Source organism: Argopecten irradians, chromosome 9 (assembly GCF_041381155.1).
Source record: "Argopecten irradians isolate NY chromosome 9, Ai_NY, whole genome shotgun sequence".
Classification (NCBI taxonomy): Eukaryota; Metazoa; Mollusca; class Bivalvia; order Pectinida; family Pectinidae; genus Argopecten; species Argopecten irradians.
Genome location: NC_091142.1, coordinates 22,791,838 through 22,819,802, shown reverse-complemented (window position 1 = coordinate 22,819,802; position 27,965 = coordinate 22,791,838). Strand labels below are relative to the sequence as shown.

Genomic DNA, 27,965 nt, shown 5'->3' with positions numbered 1-27,965 from the left:
TCATATACTTGAGTAAAGTATCTGTCTGAGAATAGTTTTATGGTGCTGGGCCCGGATGGTCTGAACTAAATGCTAGCTACTAAAAATATAGCTCCTTTCGATTGGTTTCAAAAGAATGCTTATTTTATGACCGTTATTAAAATGCTGTTGGACGCAAGAGCCTTTAAAAAACATATACTTTAAAAAGAATGTTTTTTTCATTTTATCTACAGATCAGCCATCACAATCTTCCCTGCCAGGACCGACGGAAAACACGACTTCCGGGTTTGGAATTCACAGTTGATCCGATATGCAGGGTACAAGGAAGCAGATGGGGCAATCATAGGGGATCCAGCAAGTGTCGAGTTTACAGAGGTATACTTATAGTGTTTTTTACTCCGGAAGATTAAGATGATCATCTTCTAGACTAAAATACAATATAGACTTTTGGCGTAATGAACGTTTAGGGCAAAATTGATTTTGACAGATTAGCGCAGTGAATAATTCGTAATAATTGTTATACGTTATATATATAATTTATTATAAGTGCAATGATATTTAAACGCATACGTTTACAGTTTTTATCTAACACAAAATTAATAATTTCTAATCCATTCCAGATTTGCACGAAGATGGGATGGAAAAGTAAGCGTAGCATGTTTGATGTCCTACCCTTAGTACTTCAAGCTAATGGACTGGACCCAGAGCTGTTCGAAATACCTCCCGACCTGGTTATGGAAGTGAATTTAAAGCACCCAAAGTATGTAATAATATGATAAATAAAAAAGACATTTGCTTTTTATCACATTTTTTCTCTCAACAAACTACATGATGTCATATGTTAAGTACTCACAAAGTTAGCTTACTTCCATTGAATTCGTAAATTAATATCTCGCGTGTAGTAGGGATGTCGTATTATTACAATGGTATGTATCGTCATTATTTATCAATGGTATGATTTCAGAAATTAAAGATAGCGGATAAGAATATCTCATTTCAAGTTATCTTTTGAAAATCTGCAAAACAGCCTATGACTTTTAAGCCTCATAAAGATATACCAGACGAATAGAACGCACATTATTATTCATTAGAATACAAAGAATGGTGGTCAATGTTGTATATTAATTTCACGTTTCTGCATTTGTATCAGGGTAGAATGTTTTGTAGATGTAGTATGTAAATATAACCTTAATGTTCTACCTACAACCTACACTTTCTGTAAACCAACTTTCTTTCGCGTGCGCTTTATTTTCGCGAATATCGCGATTAATGTTAATTCACGAAAGTGTATATCCGCGAAATAATAACTTAGACCATTCTTGCACAATTAGATTCAAGATATCTGAGTTCAATTTTAAATCCGCGAACCTAAATCTCTACGATAATATTTTGAAACGGAATTCCCGTATTAGCCGCGATAGAAACATATTTTACAGTAGGCCAATGATAATTTTGACAAATCTTCGTGTTGTTCGTTTTACAGGTTTCCGTGGTTCGCCGACTTGGGTCTTAAGTGGTACGGATTACCTGCTGTCAGCGCCTTACTGTTTGACTGTGGTGGTCTGGAGTTTACGGCAGCGCCTTTCAATGGATGGTACATGGGTACAGAGATTGGAGCAAGGGATTTCTGTGACGTACATAGATACAATATGCTGGAGGTAAATAAATCAATTAAACCACTAATTAATATAACGTTTAGCCAAACATTCACGTAAACTTGCTATTCCTCAGGATTATCTCTCATACTAATAAGCGATGTGATATTTTTGCGAATTCGTCAATTTCTAACAGTAATAAGTTACTTATTGTTGTCATTGTATATGAGTACAGTTCCATTACATAAGTGTTAATTGAATTAGGGGTTTACCAAATCCTAAAGATTTTACCCTTTCACTCCAGAAATATGTTAATATAATGTCTTAAATAGGTAATTGCTACAAAAATGGGGTTAGACATACGAAAGAGCTCGTCGTTGTGGAAGGACAGGGCCCTTGTGGAAATGAACATATCTGTGCTTCACAGCTTCCAGGTAAGAGTGAAACTTCATATACATGTGCATTGTAGTTGCATTGTATATCTCATTCTGTAGGTGAAACAATGGCTAATTTTATTTTATTTGTAAAAGATCAAATCAATGTTCCAAGTCATCGTTGGACTTGATAAGGCACAAAATAATACATTCTCCTAACACCGCTGTGTTAATGAAACACAGATTACAATATTTCCTCGGCCGCACCGTGTGGATAGGATCTCGAATATCAAGTCAGAGTATTGCATAATTCATGTCTTAGGATACGTTCATGTTGCTGATATAAGCGTGTTTCTATTTCTGTAGCTATTGTTTTTTTGTGATGTACAATATATCCCTGCTGTACCAGTCAAATTAAAAACATGGTGTAATCAGCATCAATATGTTTTCATTGTGATTACATTTGCTCTTTACATCTATAATCTAGTATGTCAATATATGACTTTGATGAAACATCTGTTCGTGGATAAATTTACAAAATGTACTAAAAGAGAAATAAGTGGATATTTCCTAGCCACGAATACTTCCACAATATTATGTAATTCTTCCAGTATAATGTGAAGATTTTGAAAATTTAATAAATGTCTGTTTGTTGCATATTAGTTCTGGCTGATATTGTTCATTGGAATCTTTGATTTTTTTTCAGTCTCAGGGAGTAACAATTACTGATCACCATGCTGCTTCGGAGTCGTTTCTAAAATTCATGGAGAATGAACAGAAGAATCGCGGGGGGTGTCCAGCAGACTGGGTGTGGATCGTACCCCCAATGAGTGGGAGCATTACCCCAGTGTTTCATCAGGAAATGCTGCGTTACAAAATGAAACCTTCATATGAACCGATGGTAAGGATGTATGTTCAACATATGTAGCCACGTGAAGTTAAATCTGTTCTAGTGACTCATCCTTCCGAACAGTTAACTAACACACTTTAATAATACTATATATCTACTATAAAAACCCAACATATACGACCTCCTTTCATACCCGTCCAATCATTAATATTTCTGTGAACTAATCACATATTACATAAAAAGCAAACCAAATTTAACAAAAGTAATAACAGACAACTTTAATTTTGTAAATAGCATACAATACTTTGCATTATTGATATTGTAAACAAAATAAATGTTATCCTCGCCATACAAAGAAAGCGCTAGCAAAGGATCTTTCTGGCAATAACGCAATCCTTTATAAGGTCTTATAATTGTTTGCAAATCATATAAATTCGAAAAACTACGCGAAAGACGGCATTTCGGGAAAAGTGGATTACAGTGAAATATTTATTTTGGTTAATCCCATTACAGGAGGATCCCTGGAAAACCTATGTTTGGAAGAAGGACAGGGAAAAGAACAAATCATTGGACAGACCGAAGAGGAAATTTGGGTTCAAAGAGCTAGCACGGTTAGTATTTTTTTGTGTTATTTCGACGTTTTCATGACAAAATACCTTTGAAAAAATGTACTACTTTGTCATCTGAATACGAAAGAAGTATTGTGAAGTTACAAGACTTGTAATGCATTTTGACATATATGCCACAAAGGGATAATAACCCAGTAGTCGAAAACACAATTGTTTACAGTAAATAAATTAGCAATAAGCTAAGGATGGAGAAAACGCATACTCAGAAACATTAAAGATATGGAAATATGAAACATCTGCCAACGCGTCGTACTACGTTGATTGTATAACAGGTAAATAGTAACTCTTAGTAAAAAGGGATGAAGATACTGAACCGATCAATGTCATATAACGATTAATAGAAAACCCAGTAGGTATGTTGATGGCACAGGGTATTAGACTGTGTACAGATTGTCAACACAAGGATAAAAAGCAAAGAAATTATCTTGTTATACATTGTTCATTTCAGTGTAAATTGATATCACTTTACCTTTGGCTGTCATCAAGGCGACGAAATGTCAACAAGGTTGTTTAAACAACCGTCGGTTATTGATAATGCCTGTCACATACTGTAACACTGAAATATGAGACAACTGTCGATGCCATAACTATCATCAGATCCAACCTGGGTCCCTAAATATCGATATATTTGGCCTGTCGAATGCTATTCCTTCGCTACCAGATAGGTTGATGTTCGAGAGCTTTGACTGTTGAGTGTATTGGTATCGACATCATTAGCAGACGTTTTGTAGGCTCTGTTAAAATGTCGAGTAGTATTTGTCGAAGGAAGGACGACTTTTTGAGACTGTTTGAATTTCGGGTGATATTTGTTCAGTACCTAACCGCGCAGAGGATTCTGTTGAATATAGAATGTGTTTTGGTCCGTCCGACGGCTCTGTCTGAACTTTGAGTTATATAGGTTCAATATCAGATTATTTGAGGTCTAGTTTCGAGTGGTATAAGGACAGTGACTAAATGGTCTTTCACTCTGTCTGGGTGATGACCTGGTGCCTTTCGAGGACAAATGAGGACAAATAAAGACTACATATTTCTTTCTGAAATTTTTATCTAAGTGGATATCAGAGAAATGTACTGGCTCCAGAATCATACACAAATCTTATAATAAAGTGTACCCTTGGTCAATCATTAAATACTTGGTTTTAAATTTTTACAACGTCATCTTTGACAGGCTAAACTTAAGACAGTGTTTAACTTAAAACTGTTTCATCAAAATGAGTACTTGCACGACATTAATGACATTGATCGCAATCAATTAATGAATGAATGAATTAATCAATTAATCAATCTCTTAATCATCGATTGATTATCTAATCAATTATCAACTGATCAAATAATAAAGGTTCCGATTTAAGTCTTACATGTTGATTCCAAATTCTGCATCAGATATATATTATGATGATGGAGTGTAGTCGTAACAGCGTTTACCTCATATTATTCGCATTTAAATAGCCAATACCCACTAGGTGACTCCGGTGATAGGAATTCTGATTGGTCCTGTGTTACCTGAGGGCGTTGCGCCACTCTTCTGCGTTCAGGCGTCTATTGATAATGTGATACAATGGTGCAAGACTTGATGATAAAACGCTTTCAAATAATTGTATCGTAGTGGGAGTGAAGGGTATATAATACAATTAGTTACACAGCTTATTAGTTACCGACTATGGAAGAATATCCGGTCTAAAAGTAACTTGTGTGTGTTGAGGCGAAGCTTATCACTTTTTTGACTTTTAGATATTCTTAACGTTGGATTTCTACATACTTTTTGTTATTGAAAACCAAGTATTCAAGTATTATTGAGTACCTTGATAGGAGTAAAATGTAACCGTTTATGATAATTGCTGGTATTCATAATGTAATATACCCATATTATTAAACTATTTTTTAAAGTATTCTAAAGATATGGATGAAACCTCTTATCATTACTACTAATACAATCTGTGTTATATAAAAATAATAAATTCTATCAATTTCATGTTCGCCCCTTTATAATAATCGTATAACACTAATCTAATTCGATCTATTCGAGAAAATTTGCAATGCCTGTTATGTACATGTATCTGTCTTTGAATAAACAGGCTATTTCGAGAAATGTCAGATCGAGAGAAAGATGTTCAAGAGCTTATAGAATCAACACGGTTTAATAGAAAAAAATGTTGTTTACATTCAGTGAAGTTAAAGGAATGGAAAGGTAAAATAGTAGCCTACGAAAATATTTGGCCATTCCGTATTAGGAAGACAAATGATGTGTAAGTGATATAAGCATTATCGGTATAATTTGATAGACACGCACGCTTGGTGTCGGAAGATATTTGATAACCCTGAAATACCCAGATGGTCAGATATAAGAATAGAATCATATTTTACAACCTTTCGTGAGATAAGTGCATGCCGTAATATTTCATAAGAAAACCACCACATTCAATCGAAGATTTCCCTCCTTTTATATCGGAAATCGTTTTCTGTGGCTAACATGGACATGAATGATATGAAATGAGGCATACCTTTATAAAATCGGCGTCTAAAGAAACAATTATTGTGTGTGTATTGTGACGTATGTAAACCTCTTGGTGGTAGTTGATTAACGGCTTTCTGTACTTTTCTATAAATCTCGCCTTTATTTGTACGTCTTTTACCACTTTAGCCAGTCTACATCGATATTGTCCAACCATCACAATTACGCAGCTTTGGTTGAATTATCGACTTTATACCAAATCGATTATTTCATGAATAATTAAACATCGCATCGTTCTTTGTCTTGTAGAGCTGTGAAGTTTTCTGCTAAGTTAATGAACAAGGCACTCGCACGTCGTGTGAAATGTACCATCTTGTACGCTACCGAAACGGGTAAATCTGAAAGGTTCGCAAACACATTGTGTGAGATCTTCAAACATGGATTTGATGCCAAGGTAGGGAATTGATTATCAACAACAATTCTTAGATAACTTCTCCCTATACTCGTATAGTATGTTTATATTGACGTTGTTATTTCATAAAAGTTAGTTAGTGATTCATCATAACAATATACATATAATCTGCTCTTTGATATATTATATGTATTACCAAGTCCTAATCATTTCATACCCCAACTTTATTGTTTTGTTTTATTCCAAAAGGTTGCAAGTACATAACTTAATTCTTTGCTGTATCCCCAAGCTTTCATAAATATTTTCAACGCCACATCAACTTTAAATTTTACTAATATTTACATTTATAATAACACCCTTATTAACCTCAGATCTGTGAACCTTATAAGATCCTTTATAGATAAAATTCTGTTAGATCTTCAAATACTGTATAAACTTTTACATTTTTATTAAACCGACTGATAATAAATTGTTAAACAAAACAATGATAACAGATCGAACGTACGATTAGAAGAAAATTCACAATGTCAACTAATACCAGAACTTAGTTATTTGGTGACACTAAAATAATTTCTTTCTGAAAAATGACATTATATCACTTTTAACTCTTTCCATTTAAAAGTTTTTCTTCCCATTCAAACTTTTCCCCCATTCCACATTTTTACTTTTTACATCGAAACGATTGTACCATTCAAATATGTTTAATCTTTTCATTCAAACTCCTTTTTGTCCATTCCATCAGGTCCTTAGTATGGATTCGTATGACTTCATTGACCTTGAACATGAAGCCCTGGTTCTATTTGTCTCCAGTACATTTGGTAACGGGGATCCTCCTGAAAATGGAGAGGTATTACATTTTATCTTGTGTCGTCTTTCATAATCAATAATCTCGCTGGACTATGAAATTGTAGATTTTGATCTCATTTAGTCTGACAACGGATCTTTTTTTTAAAACACCATGCAATTTAGATAAGTGCTGAATTGTTTCACATATGCAAGAATGACTCCATGCATACAATCAAGTCAAATTTCTGTTTTGTAACTTAATATGTGCTTGACAGCGCTTGTAATGTGCCAATTTACCTCCATATTAACATATATTTTGATCAAGAAAATAGTTATTATATAGATACTATATTTTGAAATGCCTTTATTCTCTTGCATTATTAGTCATTTGCCAAGAACTTACACGACCTCAAAAGTCCCAAGAACACAAAGAAGTAAGTAATTAAGCTGTTTATTAAAAATTCTTTCTAAGAAATGAAAAGAATAACTCCGGAAACCTAATCTTTGTTTTCTAAAACTGGTATACAGATAATATATTATAGTAATGGTATGAGGATCATCATACTTTGATATATCATTAAATCTGAGTTTTTTATTCAGCATTACATTATTAAACATGCTTATTTGATGTGACCGATATGACAAGTACATCTGTAGTTTGCTGAAGACGTTACAAGTAAAACTGAGTAGTTCATAGCAGTCATGGTGAAGGTTAATGAACGATAGATGGATGTTGATATAAAATAGTATGCGAGATTAGCGTAACATATATTCCCTTGCCATTAAGGTGTCGTGCCTAAGATAATTTTAACAATTTATTTTCACAGTGGAGAGAGTGTATCGATGTCCTATTTCCGAATGAGTACTGCAAGTGACTCGGATTCGCCTATAGAGAACAAAGAGAAAGACGATGAAGACGATAATTTGAATGCAGAGACCGGTCCTCTCAGCAATCTGCGGTACTCTGTGTTCGGATTAGGATCGAGGGCCTATCCTAATTTCTGTGCGTTTGCCCACTTTGTTGATAACATGCTTAATGCTCTAGGAGGTGAGAGGATCAGCAAGATGGGGGAAGGTGATGAACTCTGTGGACAAGAGGAGTCCTTCAAATTGTGGGCACAGGATACTTTTAAGGTTTGTGAATAACGAATATTTTTAGTTTTGCTTGAATTATGGATAGGTATTCTTATTCAATTTTAAAAATAAATTTATTTGCTTGCATAATAATGTTTTCAAGGAATCACAATTTTATTTGCTGCGCCTTATTTTAAACGGTTTTGTTGATAGATGGCGTGTGAAACGTTCTGTGTTGGTGACGCCAACGCGATCCAGGAGGCGACGGGTGCTTTGTCCAGCACTGATTTCTCGTGGTCTCCCGGTAAATTCCGTCTCACTCCGGAAGATAACGATAAGGAGACCGACATAACGGAATGTAAGATTTTACACAACAGTAATTTTATGCCTTTTATCATAATTTAGCTAGACCAAAGGTATACTGTAAATGTATATATTTTAGCAATACTATCATTTGTTTACTTTTTACTTTTGAACTATACGTTAGATGTGATTACTACAAAGTCAGTTAGTGTATATATCAATGCGACTGTACGTGATTTTAAAATTGGATTTTATTTGTTATAATAGATTTTTTTTTTCAAATAGAGTAAATCGGATTGATCACTGGCGTATATTAGAATTTTTTAGATCTTCATTTTTGAGACCAAAGTTGATTGAGTGAATTTTCATTTTACATATTTTTTAACCTGGACTGACAAAAAGGTATAAGAATAAGGCATATAATGCGTAATTTGTGTTTTGTAAATCAATTTATAAAATTTGTAATATGTAAAACATCATTTTCTATCATTCCTGCAGCTTTAACCAAACTTCACGGAAGACAGGTTCAATCGGTTAAACTCATATCCGTTGAGCAGCTTCAATCCGTAGAGTCCAGGTATGTCATAACATGTAACGTCCGTAACAATGGGTAGTGTTAACGGTGAATATGATTTCAATTCTAGACCAAAATTATAATACATTAGATGATTTAAATAACGTTTTTGTCCCATATTCAGTACTTCAGATAATGCGTATCCTTTTGATATAAAACGTATTGTTAACATTTCTATGATGTTATGACATATTGTAATTAAATTTCGAAGAATTATTTTACGTACATCACAAATACATTTGGCATATTTTGGTTGACAGTCGGGAGACAATGCTCGTTAGATTTGATACGATGGGTGCCGAGGATATAAACTATGCTCCTGGAGATCATATAGCACTATTTCCGGCTAATTCCACCAAACTGGTAGACGGGATTTTATCCAGATTACATAATGCTCCCCCTCCGGATCAGCTTATTAAACTGGAAGTACTTCAGGAGAGAACCACACCCTTGGGTATAAATACATTGATTAAGCCTTGAAAGTATATTCAGTATAAAGACCTCGCATGGCCAAGCAGCATGAAATTGATAATTGGTGTGTATATTTAAAAATAATGTACTGGAAAGTATACGTTAAAAATGTGATTACAAACTTTTCTTTCATTTGTTAAAAATGGTTACAGTATTTAAAGACACAACAAGTTGCTTGATATCCGATGCACGTGCCATCAATCTGAACATTCTTTTGTCAGGTACGACGAAAAGCTGGAGTCATTTTGACAAGATTCCTGTTTGTACTATGCGCACAGCATTTGCGCATTTTCTGGACATAACTACTCCCCCGTCCCAGGCGTTCCTGCATTTGCTGGCCACGCAGTCGTCACGTGATGTTGACAGGATCAAGTTAGAAAACCTAGCTAATGTAAGCAACTAGATTAACCATGATAAAATGTATGAGTAAACTAAATATTTTAAAGCGACGTTCTAAGTACAGATAAAATGTCAGTCATTATTACTGTAGTTCTCTCAACAATTGCAGCAATTCCTTTTAAAAAATCTCCTAAAACAACCAAACAAAGTGTGTGTATATTCATTTTCAAATGCTTAAATTAACTAACTTAAACATCTTAGTTTCAAAGAAGATTAAAAAAATAATTCAATTAATATACTTTAAATTGATTGAATGAAAAATTGCTTCAAGAAAATACGTTTTGTGCAAAAGGTTTCATACACGTCCAATATCAAGGAAGATTATCACATTGCTGTTGCAATTAGGCGTACTTACATTGTATTTACCCAGAAATATCATAATTGTGACATGCACTCTCTGAAGAGAACGCTACAAAAAGAAAGATTTTCGATTTTACATCCCTAGGATATGCATGCATATGAAGACTGGAAAGCGGATACTCAGCCGAATCTGGTTGAGATTCTCGAGGAGTTCCCTTCGGTCAAGGTCAACCCGTCCCTATTAATGACACAGATGCCGCTGCTACAACAGCGGTTCTATAGTATCAGTTCCTCCCCTCAGGCTTACCCCGGGGAAATTCACGCCACGGTGGCCGTCGTTAGATACCAAACCATGGGTAAGTTGTTTCGTCAATGATTTTTGTTTATTATTATTATTATTAGAATTCGAGGATATAAGACCCTTCGAAAAAGTTTTCGGGTACATTTTCATTTAGACGTTAAACAAATAAATAATAAGTCGTCATATTTATCAGTTTACAGTATGAAAAATGCATGACTGTAAAAATGGGCGTTTGCGAGATGTTTGCGTTTATTATTAGACTGACACCCTGATTTACAGAAAGTATTACTATTAAAATACAATATTTTATGAAGAACAATGGAATCAGATATTATAACAAGTCGATAAGATTAAAACTATAAATTATTCTTTGAAGGGCAAAACTTTTCCGTCAAAAGATGGCAGATAGCCCAGTGAGTACCATTCCAACATAACAAGGGAGGTAACTCCCATGTGAACTACATGTAAATCACTACATGTGATTGTAAATTGATTTTCAGGTGGTGTTGGTCCCGAACACGAAGGAGTGTGTTCCACGTGGCTCAGTCGACTACAAGTTGGGGATATCGTGCCCTGTCTTGTTCGAGCGTATGTTTTCAGAACACTATTATTACAGTTAAATAACCTGTTAATTCAAAAGTCATAAAAGAACAATTATGTTTCAGAAAAATATGTGGAAATAAATGAGTAATACATATACCAACCTATGTTTATTTTCAGTACAATATCACACACACAATGTAATATTTCGATTGTCAAACTACATGTAAAACTTTTAGGCTTTTAATTTCAATTTCATAGCTATGTTACTTAGTTCCATAATGTATTTATATATATGATAAATTTAAAGAAAAATCCTTACGGACGAAATCTATAAGAAATAAAAACAATAAAGACTGACTGTTACCTACGGATCGAGCGACTGAGTCAGTCGTTATTGTTTTTATTTCTTATATATCAATTCAATAAAGTTGGTTGTTTATTAATAGAATAATGCTATGGTTTGATAAAGGAGGGTTAAATCATGTTTATGTTAAATATGGTATATAGCATTTGATAAACAATTGTCGTGTGTTTTAATATAACAGTGCCCCACAATTCCACATGCCCGATGATGCTACCCTCCCAATGATAATGATAGGCCCCGGGACAGGTATAGCACCGTTCAGAAGCTTCTGGCAACAACGGAAGATTGACAGAGATATGCTACAAGAGCCAACACGTAAGTTTCATAGTGTATATTAAGGGGTTGAAAAACAAAAATCTCCATTAAATTACAGTTGGTACATGTATCAGCACCAGATTTTATGTTTAAAAACCTTTTCTTAGTGAATATCTAAGGAAGTTGATTTTCCTATCCAGGTAAAGAGCGAAACTCTCTTAATCTGAAATTGGTTATATTAAAATACCTTTCAATTTGAAGTGAATTTCATTTGCATAATAATTCTTCATACGGTAGGTTTTTAGGTTTCTGCTCTGCATATATCAAAACCAGATTTAAAGATATTTCCCAATCAGGAGAACTTAATAAAATAATCGGTTTTCACTGTATATAGTTTAAATATAGATGAAATGACGGGAGTTTTAATTACTTATATTTCTCTTTTTCGAAGAGGGTAATGAAATTAACACACACACAAAAAAGATAAACCGTCTGTGTTCTTGATTAAATGATGCAGTGATTAAGATAATGTTGTTTCAACAATAATTGTTCTATAGAGCATGTGTATTGTCCATGTTACAGACGGGGAGAAGAAAGGATGGGGAGATATGTATCTTTACTTCGGCTGTAGACAGAGTAACATGGACCATATATACAAATCGGAATTGGCCCAGGCAGAGGCAGACAAATCTATCACACGTGTCTACACAGCCTTGTCCCGAGAGCCAGGGGTACCAAAGGTTAGTCATTAAAATGCGGATACTAATTTTACATATATGTAAAGTGTCTTTATATATTAAGTCAAAATGGGACTGATCAGAGTAATACATGACATAGCAGTAGGGAATGGAAACAAAACACTGTGACCAAATACCCATATTTGCCAATACCAATATTTAATTATCCTGGATGCTTTAGGAGCTGATCAGTACCATTCCAACAGAATTTAAGTGCGTCTTTGAAACAAAAATCAAAATGAAAGGATACATGACAACTGAACGTTTGATTGAAAAATAAACAACGGAAATGCAATGGATAATTCGACTATGATGGTCTTCAATGACATGTTTGCAAATGATATCCTGAGATTTTGACGCACTATGTTTCAAACGTTTTGGGAATTATTACACAGGTCTACGTCCAGGACGTTCTGAAACAAAACGGAAAGGAGGTGTTTGAGCAGATACTTCGCCGTGGGGGACATGTGTACGTGTGTGGTGATGTACAAATGGCTAACGATGTATCCACAACGCTGTGTAAGATCATACAGGAGTTCGGGAAATTATCAGCCGAAGATGCGAAATTTGTTATGCTGAAATTACGGGTAAGCTTCATGAGAATTGCAAAACCAGAGTAATTGGATATTATTATTTTCTATATATACTCAAATGACCATCTCCCACGGGTAAAATCTTTCAATAATAAAGTGTGCAATAATTTAGCCAATTTCAATAAAGAAATGTAATCTCGATGTATGTCAACCGATTGTTATTCGACGCCATTATTTCTATGCATTTTGTTGTTTTGCCCCGTCGTGACGATATGTAAATTATTAAAAATATTTTCACGAATGTTTGTAAAATCAATTGATGGACGAATATTACAAACCGCAATTGCACTATCATTTTTATAATATCGATTGTTTGTTTAAAAGGAGGCAAATCGGTTCCACGAAGATATCTTTGGTGTCGGCGTAAAGTCAGAGGCTACAGCTCGTGACCAAGCTAAGCGCGCGTGGAAATATATCAACGCGGCAAGCAAACCCACGTCAAACAAGGAAGTAGCGTCGCCAATACCTGCTGCGGTAAGTTATCATTGGCAAGAAACAATGAATAATGGAAAGGGATTTTGTTTAACTTTTATATCGCGATTGTGTCCTTTTGTTAATATGTTTATTGAAATGTGCAAAGCTCCCTTTAATTCTGTGGTGGAACTGGTTGAAGCAAAGACACAATGTAACGTAAACTCGCACAAGATAATACATATTAACAGCTAAGCTGTGGTTTGTTGGTGAATGGTACGCCTTTCTAGAAAAAGCCTAATTAACTATAAAGGAGGAATGTCAAATGATTTTATTTTTTAATCTTTAATATATAAATGCTTTATAATTCATAAAAAATTATTCAAAATAATAATTTGGTTACAACAAATCTGGACAAAACAGACAAATTGTCCCTCCAGTTTAATCCCCATAACTCACAAGGGACTCCGACCTGACCTTAATCATATGTCATATCATGATGTCCTCACCCCGGTTATCTGTGAACAAAAACAATGCTTATCGGTCATGGCCACCAGAGGGCCCAAATTGACACTCCTCCTTTGAACAATTAAATAAATAAGGATTTTTACCACGAAATATTTATGCATATATTAGACAGTGAGACAATACGTTTTAATTGCAGTTTATAATTTACACTGTTGTGCTTTAGTAATATTTAGCGCAGTAATAAACAAATTGATATATAACTACATCATTTCTTATACCATTCCTGGTTTGAATAATATGGCATGGAATATTTTAGTCGGCTTTATAGTTCAAGCATGCAAAGATGGTAAGCTTTCGTACAAATAATGATTAACAGGCAACAATATAAAAAATGTAATATATGATCCCTGAAATATCCGTAATGGAACTTTGAAAACACAAATAAACCATTTTGTATTAAAAGAGAGTATGCTGGTTTTCAAAACGGATTTGTTTCTAGAAGTGTGCTGATCATGACACAATGGAAAACTATCAACGACATTTTGCATATTTCAGAGTTATATACCTTTGCGAGAAGCTATTTAGAGTAACGTCAACATTTTAAGAGAGGAAATTAAGTCGTTTTCTGTGAAATCAATGTGACGTTCGCTCACGAAAACGATAAGTTAAAATCAACAACTACAAGCAAGGGCGGGTAAAATGTAATTTGTACATGCAAAATACACTAAAGGAAAACGTGGTATCGATATATCTAACCTATAAGAATTTCAATTTTCAGGGCATATGTTGTTTATTCCCGTTTTTCAAAGCAAGGTTGTATAGCACGACTGTAAAATAACAATCTTCACCATTTAGCTATGCAGATTGTATTCAATATACTAATACGTTATATCAAGAGATATATATTAACCAAATGTATACCATTCTATAACAGCAAAAAGCTTATTTAATATTTATATGAGTATATAGTAACTGACTCTCAAAATGTTTGTTGAAATTACAAGTCTTCCAGCTGGTTAATATGCTATTAAATGTACAAATTATTCCAAAAAGGCACAACAATACAAATACATTTATCTTTATTGTAATCCATTTGTATTTGTGTTAAAATCAGTTAGTGGTATATTTCAGTCGATTAGATTTTATTTCCGTTGGCCGATAAGACTTAAAAAATCTGCGTGCTGCCAATCAATTGCAAATACTAAACATTGCCAGCTAAAAGACGTTGTATGAAACACTGTATTAATTATGCAATAATTAATTATGTATTATTTAATATATTTTAAAGCCAGACTAATAATATAATACCCATTTATACACCAGAAACAAGACTTCGTCGCTGTGAACCCTATCACATGTGACGAGCTTACCGAAAGTCTGACTGGTGATATAACATCCTACTTCTGACAAAACTAAACCTCTCATACCCAGCTTCCTAATCAGAATTGATATAACTCCCTTCTATAATTCTACCTGTTCTAGTTATATTAGTCTGTATAAGGTTGTTTATTCTTTATTTAGTCCGACAATACTGACAGCTGAGAACAAAGGTACATGGCATACGGTGTTAGACATAAACTTTATATCTCTAGTTTATTACTTTATTTATCACTTTTGTCGTTGTCTTTTTGATTATTTTATCATATCATGGATGAATTTTTATTTTGTTTTATTGTATGAATTCTGCTTTCTTTTATGAGTCTTGAAAATTGAAATAAAGTACATTTGCTATTAGAATTATTTGGTTTAGAGTACTATCTTCATTTATTGTGTGTAGGTGTTGGATATTTAGTTTTTGTTTACTTAGGTATTATGGCGAAGAACCCAGCTAGTATGATTCGTTATCACTTCTTCCTTCATCGTTTTGTTTACATCTTTGTGGTACATGAGGGATAGGGGTAAAAGTAAACTGACAAAGTTCAACTGTTTAATTATACGTACACTTATTTTTCTCTTGCTGTGTATAATCACAACCTTACTATGTAAACAGTCATTCATACATACATGGCATTCAGTTTAAGGATGACATAAATAGATAGTATAAGTTATACACATGATTCTGATAGTGTGAAAATAAAAATATGGCATACAACATTCAACGATTTTCGATCAAAGTAATTGTAAAATACTATCTAACTTAACTTGAATGAATGTGCAAATATATTTGGTGTTTTTGATTATTTAAGCTGTTTTACCTTTTTTTCTCGTATACTCACTTCTTTATTCACTTCAGTTGTCACGTTTCTTTAATCATTAGTATTGTGCATGCTTTCACCTCACCTTTGGTCACAAATAAAGCTTTTATCCCGAACTTATCATGTATCTAATACAACATGAAAATCCTATGCTTTTGTTTAATTACTAATATATCAGTTTATTATGTATAGCCAATGTTTCTTGTGAAGTATTTGAATTTAAATTTAAAAGCAATATACCAAGATTAGAAAAGAACATATTAAGATTGCATGATGAAATGATGATATATATTATTTTTATATCTAAGTGATTTCGTAACCCCTTCCACCTGTTGTAACAATAGAAGTTACCTTATTAATACCATTGTGTCTAACATAAATGTATATTATTATCAAGTATCAATACTTTTTTTCAGGATAAGCGTACACCCCGTGGAAAACCTCGACCTCCATTAAGGCGAACGTCCATTCAATTGACTTCAACGGAATGATGTATCAACCATAAATCGTACAACCAAAAAGAAAGTTTTATTGACTCGCCCGTTTCAACTTTACATTTTGTTGAAACATACTTTACCATGTGCAATTTTATGAGTGTAAATACATGTATTATTTGCGTTTATGTATCTGACGCACGTTATTTGCTTAATGATGATGGCTCTGATTTTAAAACAATGTGTATGTACGTATTACGTTACATTTTACATAATGAAATATGTAAATACGAATTTTATATCACAACTCAATCCTTCAATGTAATATTTCAACATGTCTTATCTCATTAAAAGATATCCGGGATGACGTTTTATCTAAACCCTATATAGCATCAAATATATTAATTTAATTTAATATTTAAGGTAACGTGCTACGTATATACAGAGACATAGGTCCTGCATTCCTTACGATATTTGTTAAAAATCGTTACGGCGTTGTTAAATCAGGTGTGTCTTTACAAACAACAATGTCGTTTCTCGAACTCTATGTAATACTTACATTACTTACATAATATCCCTAAGCAAATATGTTTGTAAGTAGTAAAATTCAATTACACGTTATATATCAAATGTATAAGTTTATTAACCATAAATTTTATACAGCATTTGTATTTCTCACTTTTCTCTTCAGCTGTATAAATGCAATATGATTTCTTGTCTCTTAATTTATAACAATACAGTATATAGTCATAAAGCTGATTCTTTAGAACCGGTTATTTTTGATAAATGAATTAAATTATTCGCAGTTATCAGTTTAAAGACGAACGTTGATTTTCGCGATAGAACTATGTATAAATATATAAGCAAACTATTAATCGATATATCTTACTTTGGTAAATTATAACGTCTCTATCAACGTGTCAAGAAATCGCGAATGTATCGTTTCAGCAAAAATAACTGTCTATACTGTTGTCGTTATTACTTATTTTCATTCATACCAAAGAGGGGGTATGTTTTAGTATTATTTTTAATATACTATATGTATGTATATATTATGCAAATGAAGGGAAAATGTAATAGAGAATATTGATGTATTGATGTGGTATTGTAAACAGACAGTCAATATTGTGTTATATAGTCGGACTTCTGTTTAATCCTACATTTGTTTGGCAATTGATATGATAAATTAGTTATATACTGTTCAGTCGCATATATTCGCGAGATGTAATATTTCAAGGCATTTGCGTGGTAGTATGTTTCCGCAATTTTGAATGACTGCTAATAAAATTGAAAGAACGCTAACACTATTTCCGCAAAATGTATCAAAAAATTAATTGCGAAAAGTTCGCTTCGCGACAGAAAGACCTAAATAGTAACTTAATCATAAGCAGGAGTTGTGTATCGATGAAACTATTGATGTAATTGTATAGATTGTTTAAATCTTATTGGTTTCCGTATTCAGCAGTGATATAGGTATGTCGTGCAGGTGTGTATGTAATGTTGTTTTTTATTTTAATTTCTAACTAATCGTTTAAGTGCCAGCAATATTGTTAACATATTTCATAAGATTTCTTCTAATAACCATAACTGTTATCAGTGATTAATTTATATGCTTTATTACATTTTAAACTATGTTTGATGCTTTAAGCGTTAAGATATTCTCATATCATCGTTTCCTTGTTATAAGTTTAAGTTAATTTTTAATACAACCAATTTAATATTTAAGAATAATAATTTTAATTTATTATAAATCAAAACCAGTTCATATATGAATTCGGATTATATTGTCATATTTGATATGCTTAATTTTTTTCATTATAATTGTTATAAATTGCTTTGATTATGAAATGGAATATATATGTTTAAGCCATGCAAGTTAATAAAGCAGAAACAAAGAGATATATAAAAAAATTGGGAAGGGACAAGTTAAAACCATTCAAGCAGTTGATAGTGATATCAATTAACGTCCTCAACGCAGTCATTAGCAAATTAAAAGATATTAAGAGATAATATTCACAAGAAAAATCGTGAAAAGGATGAATACTTGCGACAGTGTATGACCAACAACATGACCAGCAATGTCCATTAAAGGGAAACAACTCTTACAATACAGATCAAAGCCCCATTTTCAAGTGTTAATAAATATACAATGTATTACAATAACAATTCACCAACAGTTGGTATAATTTGCTGCCCTTTGTTGCATGAGCATATCTCATAAATAATGTAAATCGTTGAATTCTGAATATATTTTTACATTATTCATAAGCAAATGAAATTAATATTTGAACTATAATGATTCTTTATTTTTATTGTGTAAATGCATAAGCTATAAATCTCTATGCTTGTGTATAGATGTTTCTTGTTCCATTAAACAGATTGTACAGAATTATATCAATCTGACATCCAACCTTTTAGCAAACTGCTGCTAGATATCCGTAGAAATATTATTATACAGTGAAAAAAGTACTAAATTTGACCATTTACATTGTAATAATGAATTCCCCCTCAATATCATAAAAAAACCGTATAATTTATATAATAGTCAACTCTCCAAACAGAATATCTGGCTATGTTTTTTTTGTATTCGGCAATCAATATACGAAAGAATCTTTAAATTAATTAATAATTGGAGTAAAATTTCCTCCAAAAATATCTATTTTTATTCCCTCAATTTTTTAAATAATATTTTTACCAAAGTTTTCCGCATATGTCTAGAAGGATATTAAATCATGTAACGCAAAGGCTACTGGTAATCACATTTCAATGGTTGTATGTAAATAGGTATCTAAACAGAGACGTAACCGGACAATTGATGCATTGTGGGTAGTTTTAGAAATGATTGTCGTGCTTTGACAAAATGTTCTCCAACTTGAATGTGAAAAGATTTAATTATGTATCTGTTTTTTCTATGATCCTTAAAATACTTAATATACGCCTACCTTCAAGAAAAAATCATCTTTGCTATCTGGTTTGATTGTTGAATTATAAGATAAAAGAGAAGGCTTGAAATTTTGTAATTTCAACGTAAAAAAAGCAAAATGCAGCGGCGATATAATGAAGATTGACGAAATTTCAAAGGGGCAACTGCTAACGTTGAAACAGGAAACATTATCAAAATAACATCTTATCGAAGAAACACATTATATTGTATTATATATTCGATATATTCCTATCTGAACTATTCATAACAATTTTTGCAATCATTATGGTCACAAAAATAAGACCTAATTTCTTGATTATGTTAAATACAATATGCTGCTTTTCCACCAACTCAGTAACCTGTGTAACAGTCAGAGTGACTCTGGGCAACGCCAAGGATAAGGCATCATTAATCATTACAACTATCGTCTCTAACATCTACTACTGAGGTTAATAACTGTCAATAAATCTAAATAAAGTCTTACTTCATGATGTTTTGGTTTTGTTTTACATTATGTTATGGTGTTGCCAATCCAAATTTAAGAAAACATATTGTATATTTATTTATTAATTTATAAATTATATTTGTCCCGGGTTTCAATTTTCATGTTGATAATAGATATTGCAATTGATATTGACCTGTGACCCAATACGTCAGAGTTAGCTTTAAATATGTGTACTGCAGTTTACTTCACTCATCAAAAATTCTCTGGCGGAATCACCAATATTGCAGGTATATGAAAAAACCGTTTATCAATATATGATACTTCCGTCATAGACAGTGAAATTGAACCACTCTTTTGTGATAGATCTAAATAGATGTACTGTGAACCTACTTATTTTCGTTGTAACCTTATTCCGCGGTTCCGTACTCCACAACGATTTCATTCCGCGATTTTCTGATAAAACGATACGTTGTACTTGTGGTTGGGTGTTTTTTCGCAGCAATCCATTACTGCTTACTTCACTGACCGGCTAATTACACGACCTTTAATCTCACGCCAACCTATGTAAAGTACATTTTACGCATCTTTAGCTTAAATTCGAAATCGTTTATTAGTAAGAAAATATTAATCAAACACAAGTTTTTATTTAAAAATATAGTTTATTCTAAGTCATAAGATGTGAATGATTGATAATTCTGCATAATGTAGATTAAGGTGATAGGAGACAAATAACGACAAAGCAGACTTATACGATTCTAGCGGTACTGTTTCGGGTATTATATCATTGCTTGCGTAGAAAAAACATGGGTAAATACCTTTTAGGGAACTGGTTATTCCATTCTCTGTAAATATTTATATATTACCTCAATACTTCTGGCAAACATTTTAAGTGAATTGTTACAAACCAATACTTCTCATGATAGTTTTCTAATGCATGGAACAACTTGAAAAATAATGTTTGAAGTATTGTTATAATTCAAACAATGCATTACTCTATTTGGCAATTTTTTATCTTCGTAATGAATTCCCATTTTACGCACATAAACAAAAAGGAAAATAAAACGTTGGAAAGCATACTAAATATATACATAATTTGATTAAAAATTGAAACAAAGCATCAAATAAAACGAGCACATATAAACAAACAGAACAACGTAATGCAAAATTACAGTTTAACGGTTGTGGATAATCGGAATTCAAATTCAAATCGAACAAAATAAGTATTTTTAATGTTTCTTTAAAACATTAAGCTGTGCATGGTAAACTTATCTAGCTAAAAGTAGTGTCACAGGATTTCGTTGATCACCAATATTTACATTGTACAGTAATGTTCACCTATATATAACTAGTAAGTATAAAGTTTCACATGCTGACTTCGTCACTTTGAAGTTCGTTGTCGAAAAAATCCGTGCATTGTATATCGCTAACTTAATTCCGCTGTGCAACATGGATACAAGAAATTAATATTTCAACACAAATAAAATATTTTAAAACACACCTCCAGAAGAAAAGATATAAAATTCGATTGATAGTTACTAATTTGGATATTCCTAATTAACATCAATTGTTATTTATCACCCAGATCGTCCAAATTGATTTGTCCTAATTGATAATATTTCACAGCTGAAAGGATCGCATGGTTTTTACGGTATTCCGTATTTGGACATTACATAGTTATCTGCCCTTTTGTCATTGTTATCAGTAATCAGATGCCCTTTTGTCATTGTTATCAGTAACTCTGACCTAAGATTACAATGACATGTACGATATATTCATGTAAAATCATCAAGAATCAGCAAGAGGTTATTGCACATTTATCATTTGCATTTCTATATTTGTTACTGAAGGTGTTACCAGGCTTATGACAAGATTAAAACGTTAACGCGACATTAGCAACAAATCATTTCAAATTGTCAAAATATTTTGAATATTTCTTTAGAAGATATCAGCAATAATTCAGAGTATGGATTTCTTCTTTTCAGTTAATATTTAATTTATTTTTGTCATTCTATAATTAGTAACAGACTAAGCTGAAATAACATTTCCGGATGTTTCATATTCAAAGCATATTTTCAAATTCACTATCACAGGATTTAGCTTTAAAATTTAATTTTAACTTTCCAGCATGATCAAAGATGCTGTCTTAAATTAACAAATGTATACCTACATGTAACTGTCTTAAATTAACAAATGTATACCTACATGTAACTGTATGAAACATTCCAGGCCACTACAATAGCCAACTTATACAGACAAAAACAATGACGGAGTAAAATTGAATGTTAATTTGTCCTGCACTGTTCTCTTGCTGTGGGGCGGTGTACGGTAGCTGGGTGTCAAGGTGACTTCCATAAATGATACGGTGGTTCAGGGGCTGGACCGGCCGGAAGTCGTCTGTCAGGTCAAGGTCAGGCTCATTTGGGTAGTTTTTCTTAACTCTGTTGCGGAACTGTTCCAGCTGAAAAATGTAAATGAAGTAGATACAGTTTTACAAAACGGCATGCAAATATGCTGTATCAGAATTTTTCTTTTCAATAAAAAGTCTTCATTACAAAAGAGTATCTTCGAAGTTCTAACGTGATATATATATATATATATATATTTTGTAAAATACTGAAATGTATAAGCATTTATAAGATCCTTAAATTAAAATACAAAAACAGTGCATTAACTGATAGATGATTGACTTTATTCGTAGTCTTTTGTTCATGGTAGTTGTTTACAGATATAAACAAACACAATCGAATACTTAATGCATTAACACACACTAAGTATTAGTATTTGATACTATTGACAAAATGGTATATGTACATAACGTGTAATGTCATTCTATTGTCTTGTTGTCGCTTCCAAACAACTGTTATTGTGATTTAGTCTATTGTGAAAAGCAATATCACCAATACACACGTAGTATAAAATTAATGTAACACTATAATGAAGTAGAATAAAAAAAAAACATAAAGAACTTCCACATTGGTATGCATAAGAAGTGAAAAATATTTCTATCAATAGGAAATCGCGAAAGAAAAAAAACTGGGTTGTCAAATGTAAAGCTAGATATACCTGATACTCCGACACCTCAATCGGCGTCCTGAAGACGGTCCAAATCACAGTCTCATAACACGGAGGGGTAGTAAGACTACCTTCATAACGGTAGTACAAGTCGAGGTTGTTGGCCATTAGCTGTCGGAGAGGTATTGTAGGGATATTTACGTGATCATCTGAAACAAACCCGGTAAAATTTTAAATTGCGAACTAATTATAAGGTTGCATATTTCTGCCATCGTGTTATTTGAAGTCCTGTCACCGTAACGTGATTTTGAGGAGATAGTTACACAGAAAAGTTGAGTTATCACATGACAATCGAGTTATCTGAATCGCAAATGGCCATTATGGTGTCGTAATAGGGTAACAATATAAAAAGGAGGAGTGTCAATTTGGGCCCTCTGGTGGTCATGAACGATAAGCATTATTTTTTGTTTACAGATACCGTCTGTTTAGGACATCATAATATGACATATGATTAAGGTCAGGTCGGAGTCCCTTGTGAGTTATGGGGGATTCAACAGGAGGGACATTTTTTTTTATTTTGTCCTGTTTCATTTGAGCCAAATAATATTTTTGAACAATTTTTCATGAGTAATGATACATTTATATGTTGAAAACAAAACATTTGGGAAAATATAAATTAATGTTTAAAAATAGATCACATGGCCTAATTTTGTTAAATGTCAATTATTGAAGAATAAAATTCACCGGGTTCCATAATATACCAGAAAAAAGTTATATACATTATATTTTGATTGCATTGAGGTATATATTTGCATATTACAAACTTAAGTTAGAATATTTTGAATGAGATCGGATTAGGGAGGGGGAGCAGGTGGAAGAGGGGCAAGGATTTTTATTTTTTAAACCTTAAAACAACACTTTATGTTTTTTCTTATGTTCAGAAGGTCATATCCTTGCCCAATTACTTTACTATAAAATTTAAAGATGCAATAATGATTTTGTAAATGTTTGAAATGTGCATTGTATTATTTAGAAATTACCTTCTCTCAAATGCCATTCATTAGAGAAAAATAGTAATGTTTAAGCCAGTTTATTACCGGACAATATATTTACATGTGTTTTAAAGTTTAAAAAAATCCTCTCCCTACTTGCTCCCGCTCCCCATTCCCATCCCATCCACAATATTCTTTGACTAAGTTTATAATATGCAAATATATTGCTCAGTGGAATCTAATATGATATATAACATTTTGTTTCTGGTATATTATGGCACCAGATGAACTTTAATCTTACATAATTGACATTTTTCAGAACTAGGCCACTGTGACCTATATTTTGACACTAAGTCATATTTTCCAAAATGTTTTATTTTCAATATGTAAATGCATTATTAAAAATGAAAACACATTAAAACATATCTCTTGGTTCCAACATAACTGGACAAAACAGAAAATCCCCCCTCCTGTTTAAACCTTCATAACCCACAAGGGACTCCGACCTGACCTTATAATCATATGTCATATTATGATGTTCAAACCCCCGGGTATCTGTAAACAAAAAGTATCTCAAGGTAGCCGTATATGGCCTACGTTAACACGATAACAGAAATGTGCCATAATAACGAACGAACGACAAAATAAATGAAGCAATTTTTCCGAAGTAATTCCTGACATGAATATAACCGTAAATATTGATGTAAATATATTGACACCCTTCGTTTACATCATTACAAACGCTTCCAGACAGGATTAAACTGATTTGACCATTATAAATCAAGATTGTTGATTGATGTGATCTGTGTTTGGAATTTCTTTCTTACCTACCTTTGTGTGTAATTTCGCTGAAATGACTCAATATGTCATCAAAATGCACGTTATGAAGTCCAACCTTTAAACAGAATTCATGATCATTAGATATTAGTACATATTGTGTACATAATATCATATACATTGATAGTGACTTATAGGAAACACATTAGTTAAATATACTATAGGCAGCCATATGTATGTTCAGTACTTTAAATAATCGGGGTCAAAAAAGCCATTTGTCTGAACAATGAGGATAGTGTTGACATGCATAAGTTTTCCTAAGGTTCTTGTACTTTTTATGAGGTCTCAACGATATCATTTTATGTAATCAATGTGGAACAATAATATAATTTCGTTGTTTTATTGTAAATGACTTTTTGGAATTATAATTTCAATAATATGAACACAAACACCATCGGTTAAATGATTAAAGTTCCGATTTTGCTAATTTTGTGTTCTTCTTTAAATGATGAAAGCACATTTTAGTTAATGTAGATAAAACGTTAAATAAATTATTTTTCTTGAAAGTAGCAACATACTAGCTGAAAACATGACTTAGCTAGTGTTCTCTCCATTCACTAGCTTACGGATTGTGATGGTCAATGTTTCAAAAGTCCAAAATATTGATGTAAACCCTTCACTTCTGGGCTCAAAAAAGAATCCCGAGTGTCGGAGATGCCTGGTACTGGGCGCTGGTTTGTCGTTTTTCTCGTGATACTTCACACCCTAACCTGGTAGTCCTTAAATGACTATTAATAGGACGTGAAAGCATATATACGAACCCTAACCAAACTACTAGCTCTTTACCTTGAAGAAAAATCCGAGAACAGCAAGACCGTTACTCTTGTCCATAGCTTGCTTTATATCTGAGTACTGGTTATGGTAGTGGACGATGTGCATCTAGAATGGAATAGGGAAGTCAATCAATAGACATGGATATCTATAACAGCAAAAAAAAAAAAGAATGCTCGTCAACCAAATTATTTAGAATCACAGAGTATCACTAAAGTGACGTCACAATTAACTCTGACGTCATAATAAACACATGACGTCGCGCATATCTTTAGGTGTACGAATACCTGACAACGGATCCATATTTTGCCTTATCGTATGTATGTAATTGTAATCTCTTCTTTAACATCCTTTGTAAATATCAAATGCAATAAGTTCATAAATGATCTAAAGGCGAGTCATACAAAGGTTCGTGTAATTAATTCCTTATTACTTAATTGGTAGATACACAATAACTGCGGACTGATATATGTTAGATTTACCTCCATTGGGAAGTTATTATCGTCTAAGTAGTGTTCGGAGCCACGCTTGTCCACCGCTCCCCAGTGGAAATGGAACTGAGCAGCCTTGTAAACACCCGGAAGTCCCCCGCCTTGAATCGTGAGGGATTTACCCATCAGGTCTACTTGAACTATAGAAAAAAAAACAATTATATATTGTCTTATGATGTAAACCATGTTAGTCAGGGTTTCAGTAGAAGCAATAGATATTAAAAACAAAAACAAAATGTAATAAACAGATATGTCTAAGGGAAAACATAACGAATATAAAGAACAAACATCAAAAACTTTATCATTTGTTTTGTACAATCCCTCTTCAGATTTCGTCTTATTCTTATGGGAATAGTTTGAATAGGAACAAAGATTTAATTATGAAATATGAATAAGAAAGCAGTACACATTACCTAAAATTAACATATCGCTTGTGTTAACATGTGTAAATTTATATATATTATTTAACTTTAAAAAAAATCTACAATATACCTACCTGTGTGGCCGTTGTTCGTTAGACTCATGTTCACTGCCATGACACTGTTGTAGCCGTCCAGTTGCATTCCTTTCAAATTTTCGTCATACACTACCAATTTTGTTTCGATGTCAACAGGGGACTGTCGGTTTCCGGCGCATTGTGGGTAACTTTTGTGCCAATGATCAGGGCCTTTAAAGCACACAAATATTAATTAAAACATATGTTAATTGAGCATTTAGCAGCTATCAGTTAGTAATGGTGTCGAATGATGGCCTGCTTGACAAAAGCAAAGTTACTAAAGCGCGCTAGCTTTTTATGTTGAATTTGCCACTGCTTACTTTATATTCATTTTCCCATAATTGCCAATTTAATTCAATTCGATGCTTATCTTTATGTTTGACAACTATTATTTATTGAACCTATAATGGATGGATGTCAGTATCGTCACAAATGTTCAAATAATAAGAGGCTGGCAACCATGCACTGATCAACTATTGCTGTAATTGGAAAGTTAGTGTTAAAATAAAAAAAGATACTTTAAATATGATATCATTTAATATCATTTTTTCTGCAAGTAATTATAAGTTAATAGGCTAGGTTAGCATGTATCAATTGATATGTGCACTTAATAGACTTTATAGCTGCAACACGGAAACAAATATGGTGGATCTGAAAACTGTAGTCTGGTGTATAGGGATACACGTTATTTCCAAAGAGAAAATGAAAGCACATAAAAAGCTAATTTAACATAGGAGCATTTATAGCTGAATAGGTGTTAAAGCGTCAAAGAACTGAGTGATTTTCGATGTAAAACATAGTTGACAGCGATTCCAACAATATTGGGACAGTCATTTCACTACTTTACATCAAGGGTGTGTGATAGTCGATTAATGTGCAATAATGATAAAGTCAGCGGGATTTATAAACCTGCCTACCTCCGCTATGGAAATTACCATGTATTATACTTATAAAATAGTAAATATATAATTAGTTCGTACTTCTCTTAATTCTGTATTTACAACAAGCTAATGACGTTTAATTCTCAATAAATAAACAATCATTTTCATGTGTTTACAAGTTTCGGTATAAAAACATTTACTAAGCAATCGTAATATTGATATACCTACCAATATCTCCTCCATAGTCCCATTCATTTCCTGTAAAAGAAACAAGCACATTATTTATTATAAACATCTACTTTTAGTCAGTAAGTGTATTTTACGGGTGTCAATTATTTGCAGTTGGTTTATCTTCGCGAATCAGTTATGTAGCTTTGGAATTTGTCATTCACATAACAGGTTGTAGTATGCGAATCTAAAATTCTTAAAGATACTCGTGCGGTATTTTTTCAACCTTTGACGAATTCAGCAAAATTCAAGACACCCAATTGCAGAGTAATATCTTATACCAAATACACCGAAAACATACTACTGTTCAGTAAGTGGATCCCCCGGATATGATTGATCAGTCAATCAATTAACACACTAACGGCAATACCATTTTAAACGAAATTGGCA

At 32.8% G+C, this 27,965-nt stretch overlaps 2 protein-coding genes across 7 annotated transcripts in view; one reads left to right on the top strand and one right to left on the bottom strand.

The window, feature by feature from the left end:
- The window catches only part of LOC138331803 (nitric oxide synthase, salivary gland-like), a 118,645-nt gene extending 98,732 nt beyond the window's left edge, over positions 1-19,913 (top strand). For 2 of the 4 annotated variants that reach the window (XM_069279583.1, XM_069279585.1), the window contains 21 exons: positions 213-354; positions 600-739; positions 1,463-1,637; positions 1,907-2,008; positions 2,655-2,849; positions 3,312-3,409; positions 6,189-6,333; positions 7,034-7,138; positions 7,462-7,511; positions 7,905-8,211; positions 8,365-8,509; positions 8,953-9,031; positions 9,289-9,482; positions 9,721-9,890; positions 10,344-10,554; positions 11,000-11,087; positions 11,588-11,721; positions 12,244-12,401; positions 12,794-12,985; positions 13,316-13,465; positions 16,482-19,913. In XM_069279583.1, the coding sequence (XP_069135684.1) occupies positions 213-354; positions 600-739; positions 1,463-1,637; positions 1,907-2,008; positions 2,655-2,849; positions 3,312-3,409; positions 6,189-6,333; positions 7,034-7,138; positions 7,462-7,511; positions 7,905-8,211; positions 8,365-8,509; positions 8,953-9,031; positions 9,289-9,482; positions 9,721-9,890; positions 10,344-10,554; positions 11,000-11,087; positions 11,588-11,721; positions 12,244-12,401; positions 12,794-12,985; positions 13,316-13,465; positions 16,482-16,556 (3,055 nt within the window). In that variant the 3' untranslated portion in view covers positions 16,557-19,913. Of the gene's footprint in view, positions 1-212; positions 355-599; positions 740-1,462; positions 1,638-1,906; positions 2,009-2,654; positions 2,850-3,311; positions 3,410-6,188; positions 6,334-7,033; positions 7,139-7,461; positions 7,512-7,904; positions 8,212-8,364; positions 8,510-8,952; positions 9,032-9,288; positions 9,483-9,720; positions 9,891-10,343; positions 10,555-10,999; positions 11,088-11,587; positions 11,722-12,243; positions 12,402-12,793; positions 12,986-13,315; positions 13,466-14,648; positions 14,684-15,391; positions 15,421-16,481 lie in introns of all 4 variants that reach the window. The other 2 variants (XM_069279584.1, XM_069279586.1) reach the window with 2 other exon arrangements.
- A 1,662-nt stretch (positions 19,914-21,575) lies between these two features.
- The window catches only part of LOC138331804 (carbonic anhydrase 2-like), a 28,062-nt gene continuing 21,672 nt past the window's right edge, over positions 21,576-27,965 (bottom strand). For all 3 annotated transcript variants that reach the window (XM_069279588.1, XM_069279587.1, XM_069279589.1), the window contains exons 2-9: positions 27,576-27,605; positions 26,467-26,637; positions 25,962-26,110; positions 25,495-25,587; positions 24,703-24,766; positions 22,931-23,088; positions 22,066-22,325; positions 21,576-22,030 (exon numbers count right to left, since the gene is read on the bottom strand). In XM_069279588.1, coding sequence (XP_069135689.1) covers positions 22,098-22,325; positions 22,931-23,088; positions 24,703-24,766; positions 25,495-25,587; positions 25,962-26,110; positions 26,467-26,637; positions 27,576-27,605 — 893 coding nt within the window. In that variant the 3' untranslated portion in view covers positions 21,576-22,030; positions 22,066-22,097. The remainder of the gene's footprint in view (positions 22,031-22,065; positions 22,326-22,930; positions 23,089-24,702; positions 24,767-25,494; positions 25,588-25,961; positions 26,111-26,466; positions 26,638-27,575; positions 27,606-27,965) is intronic.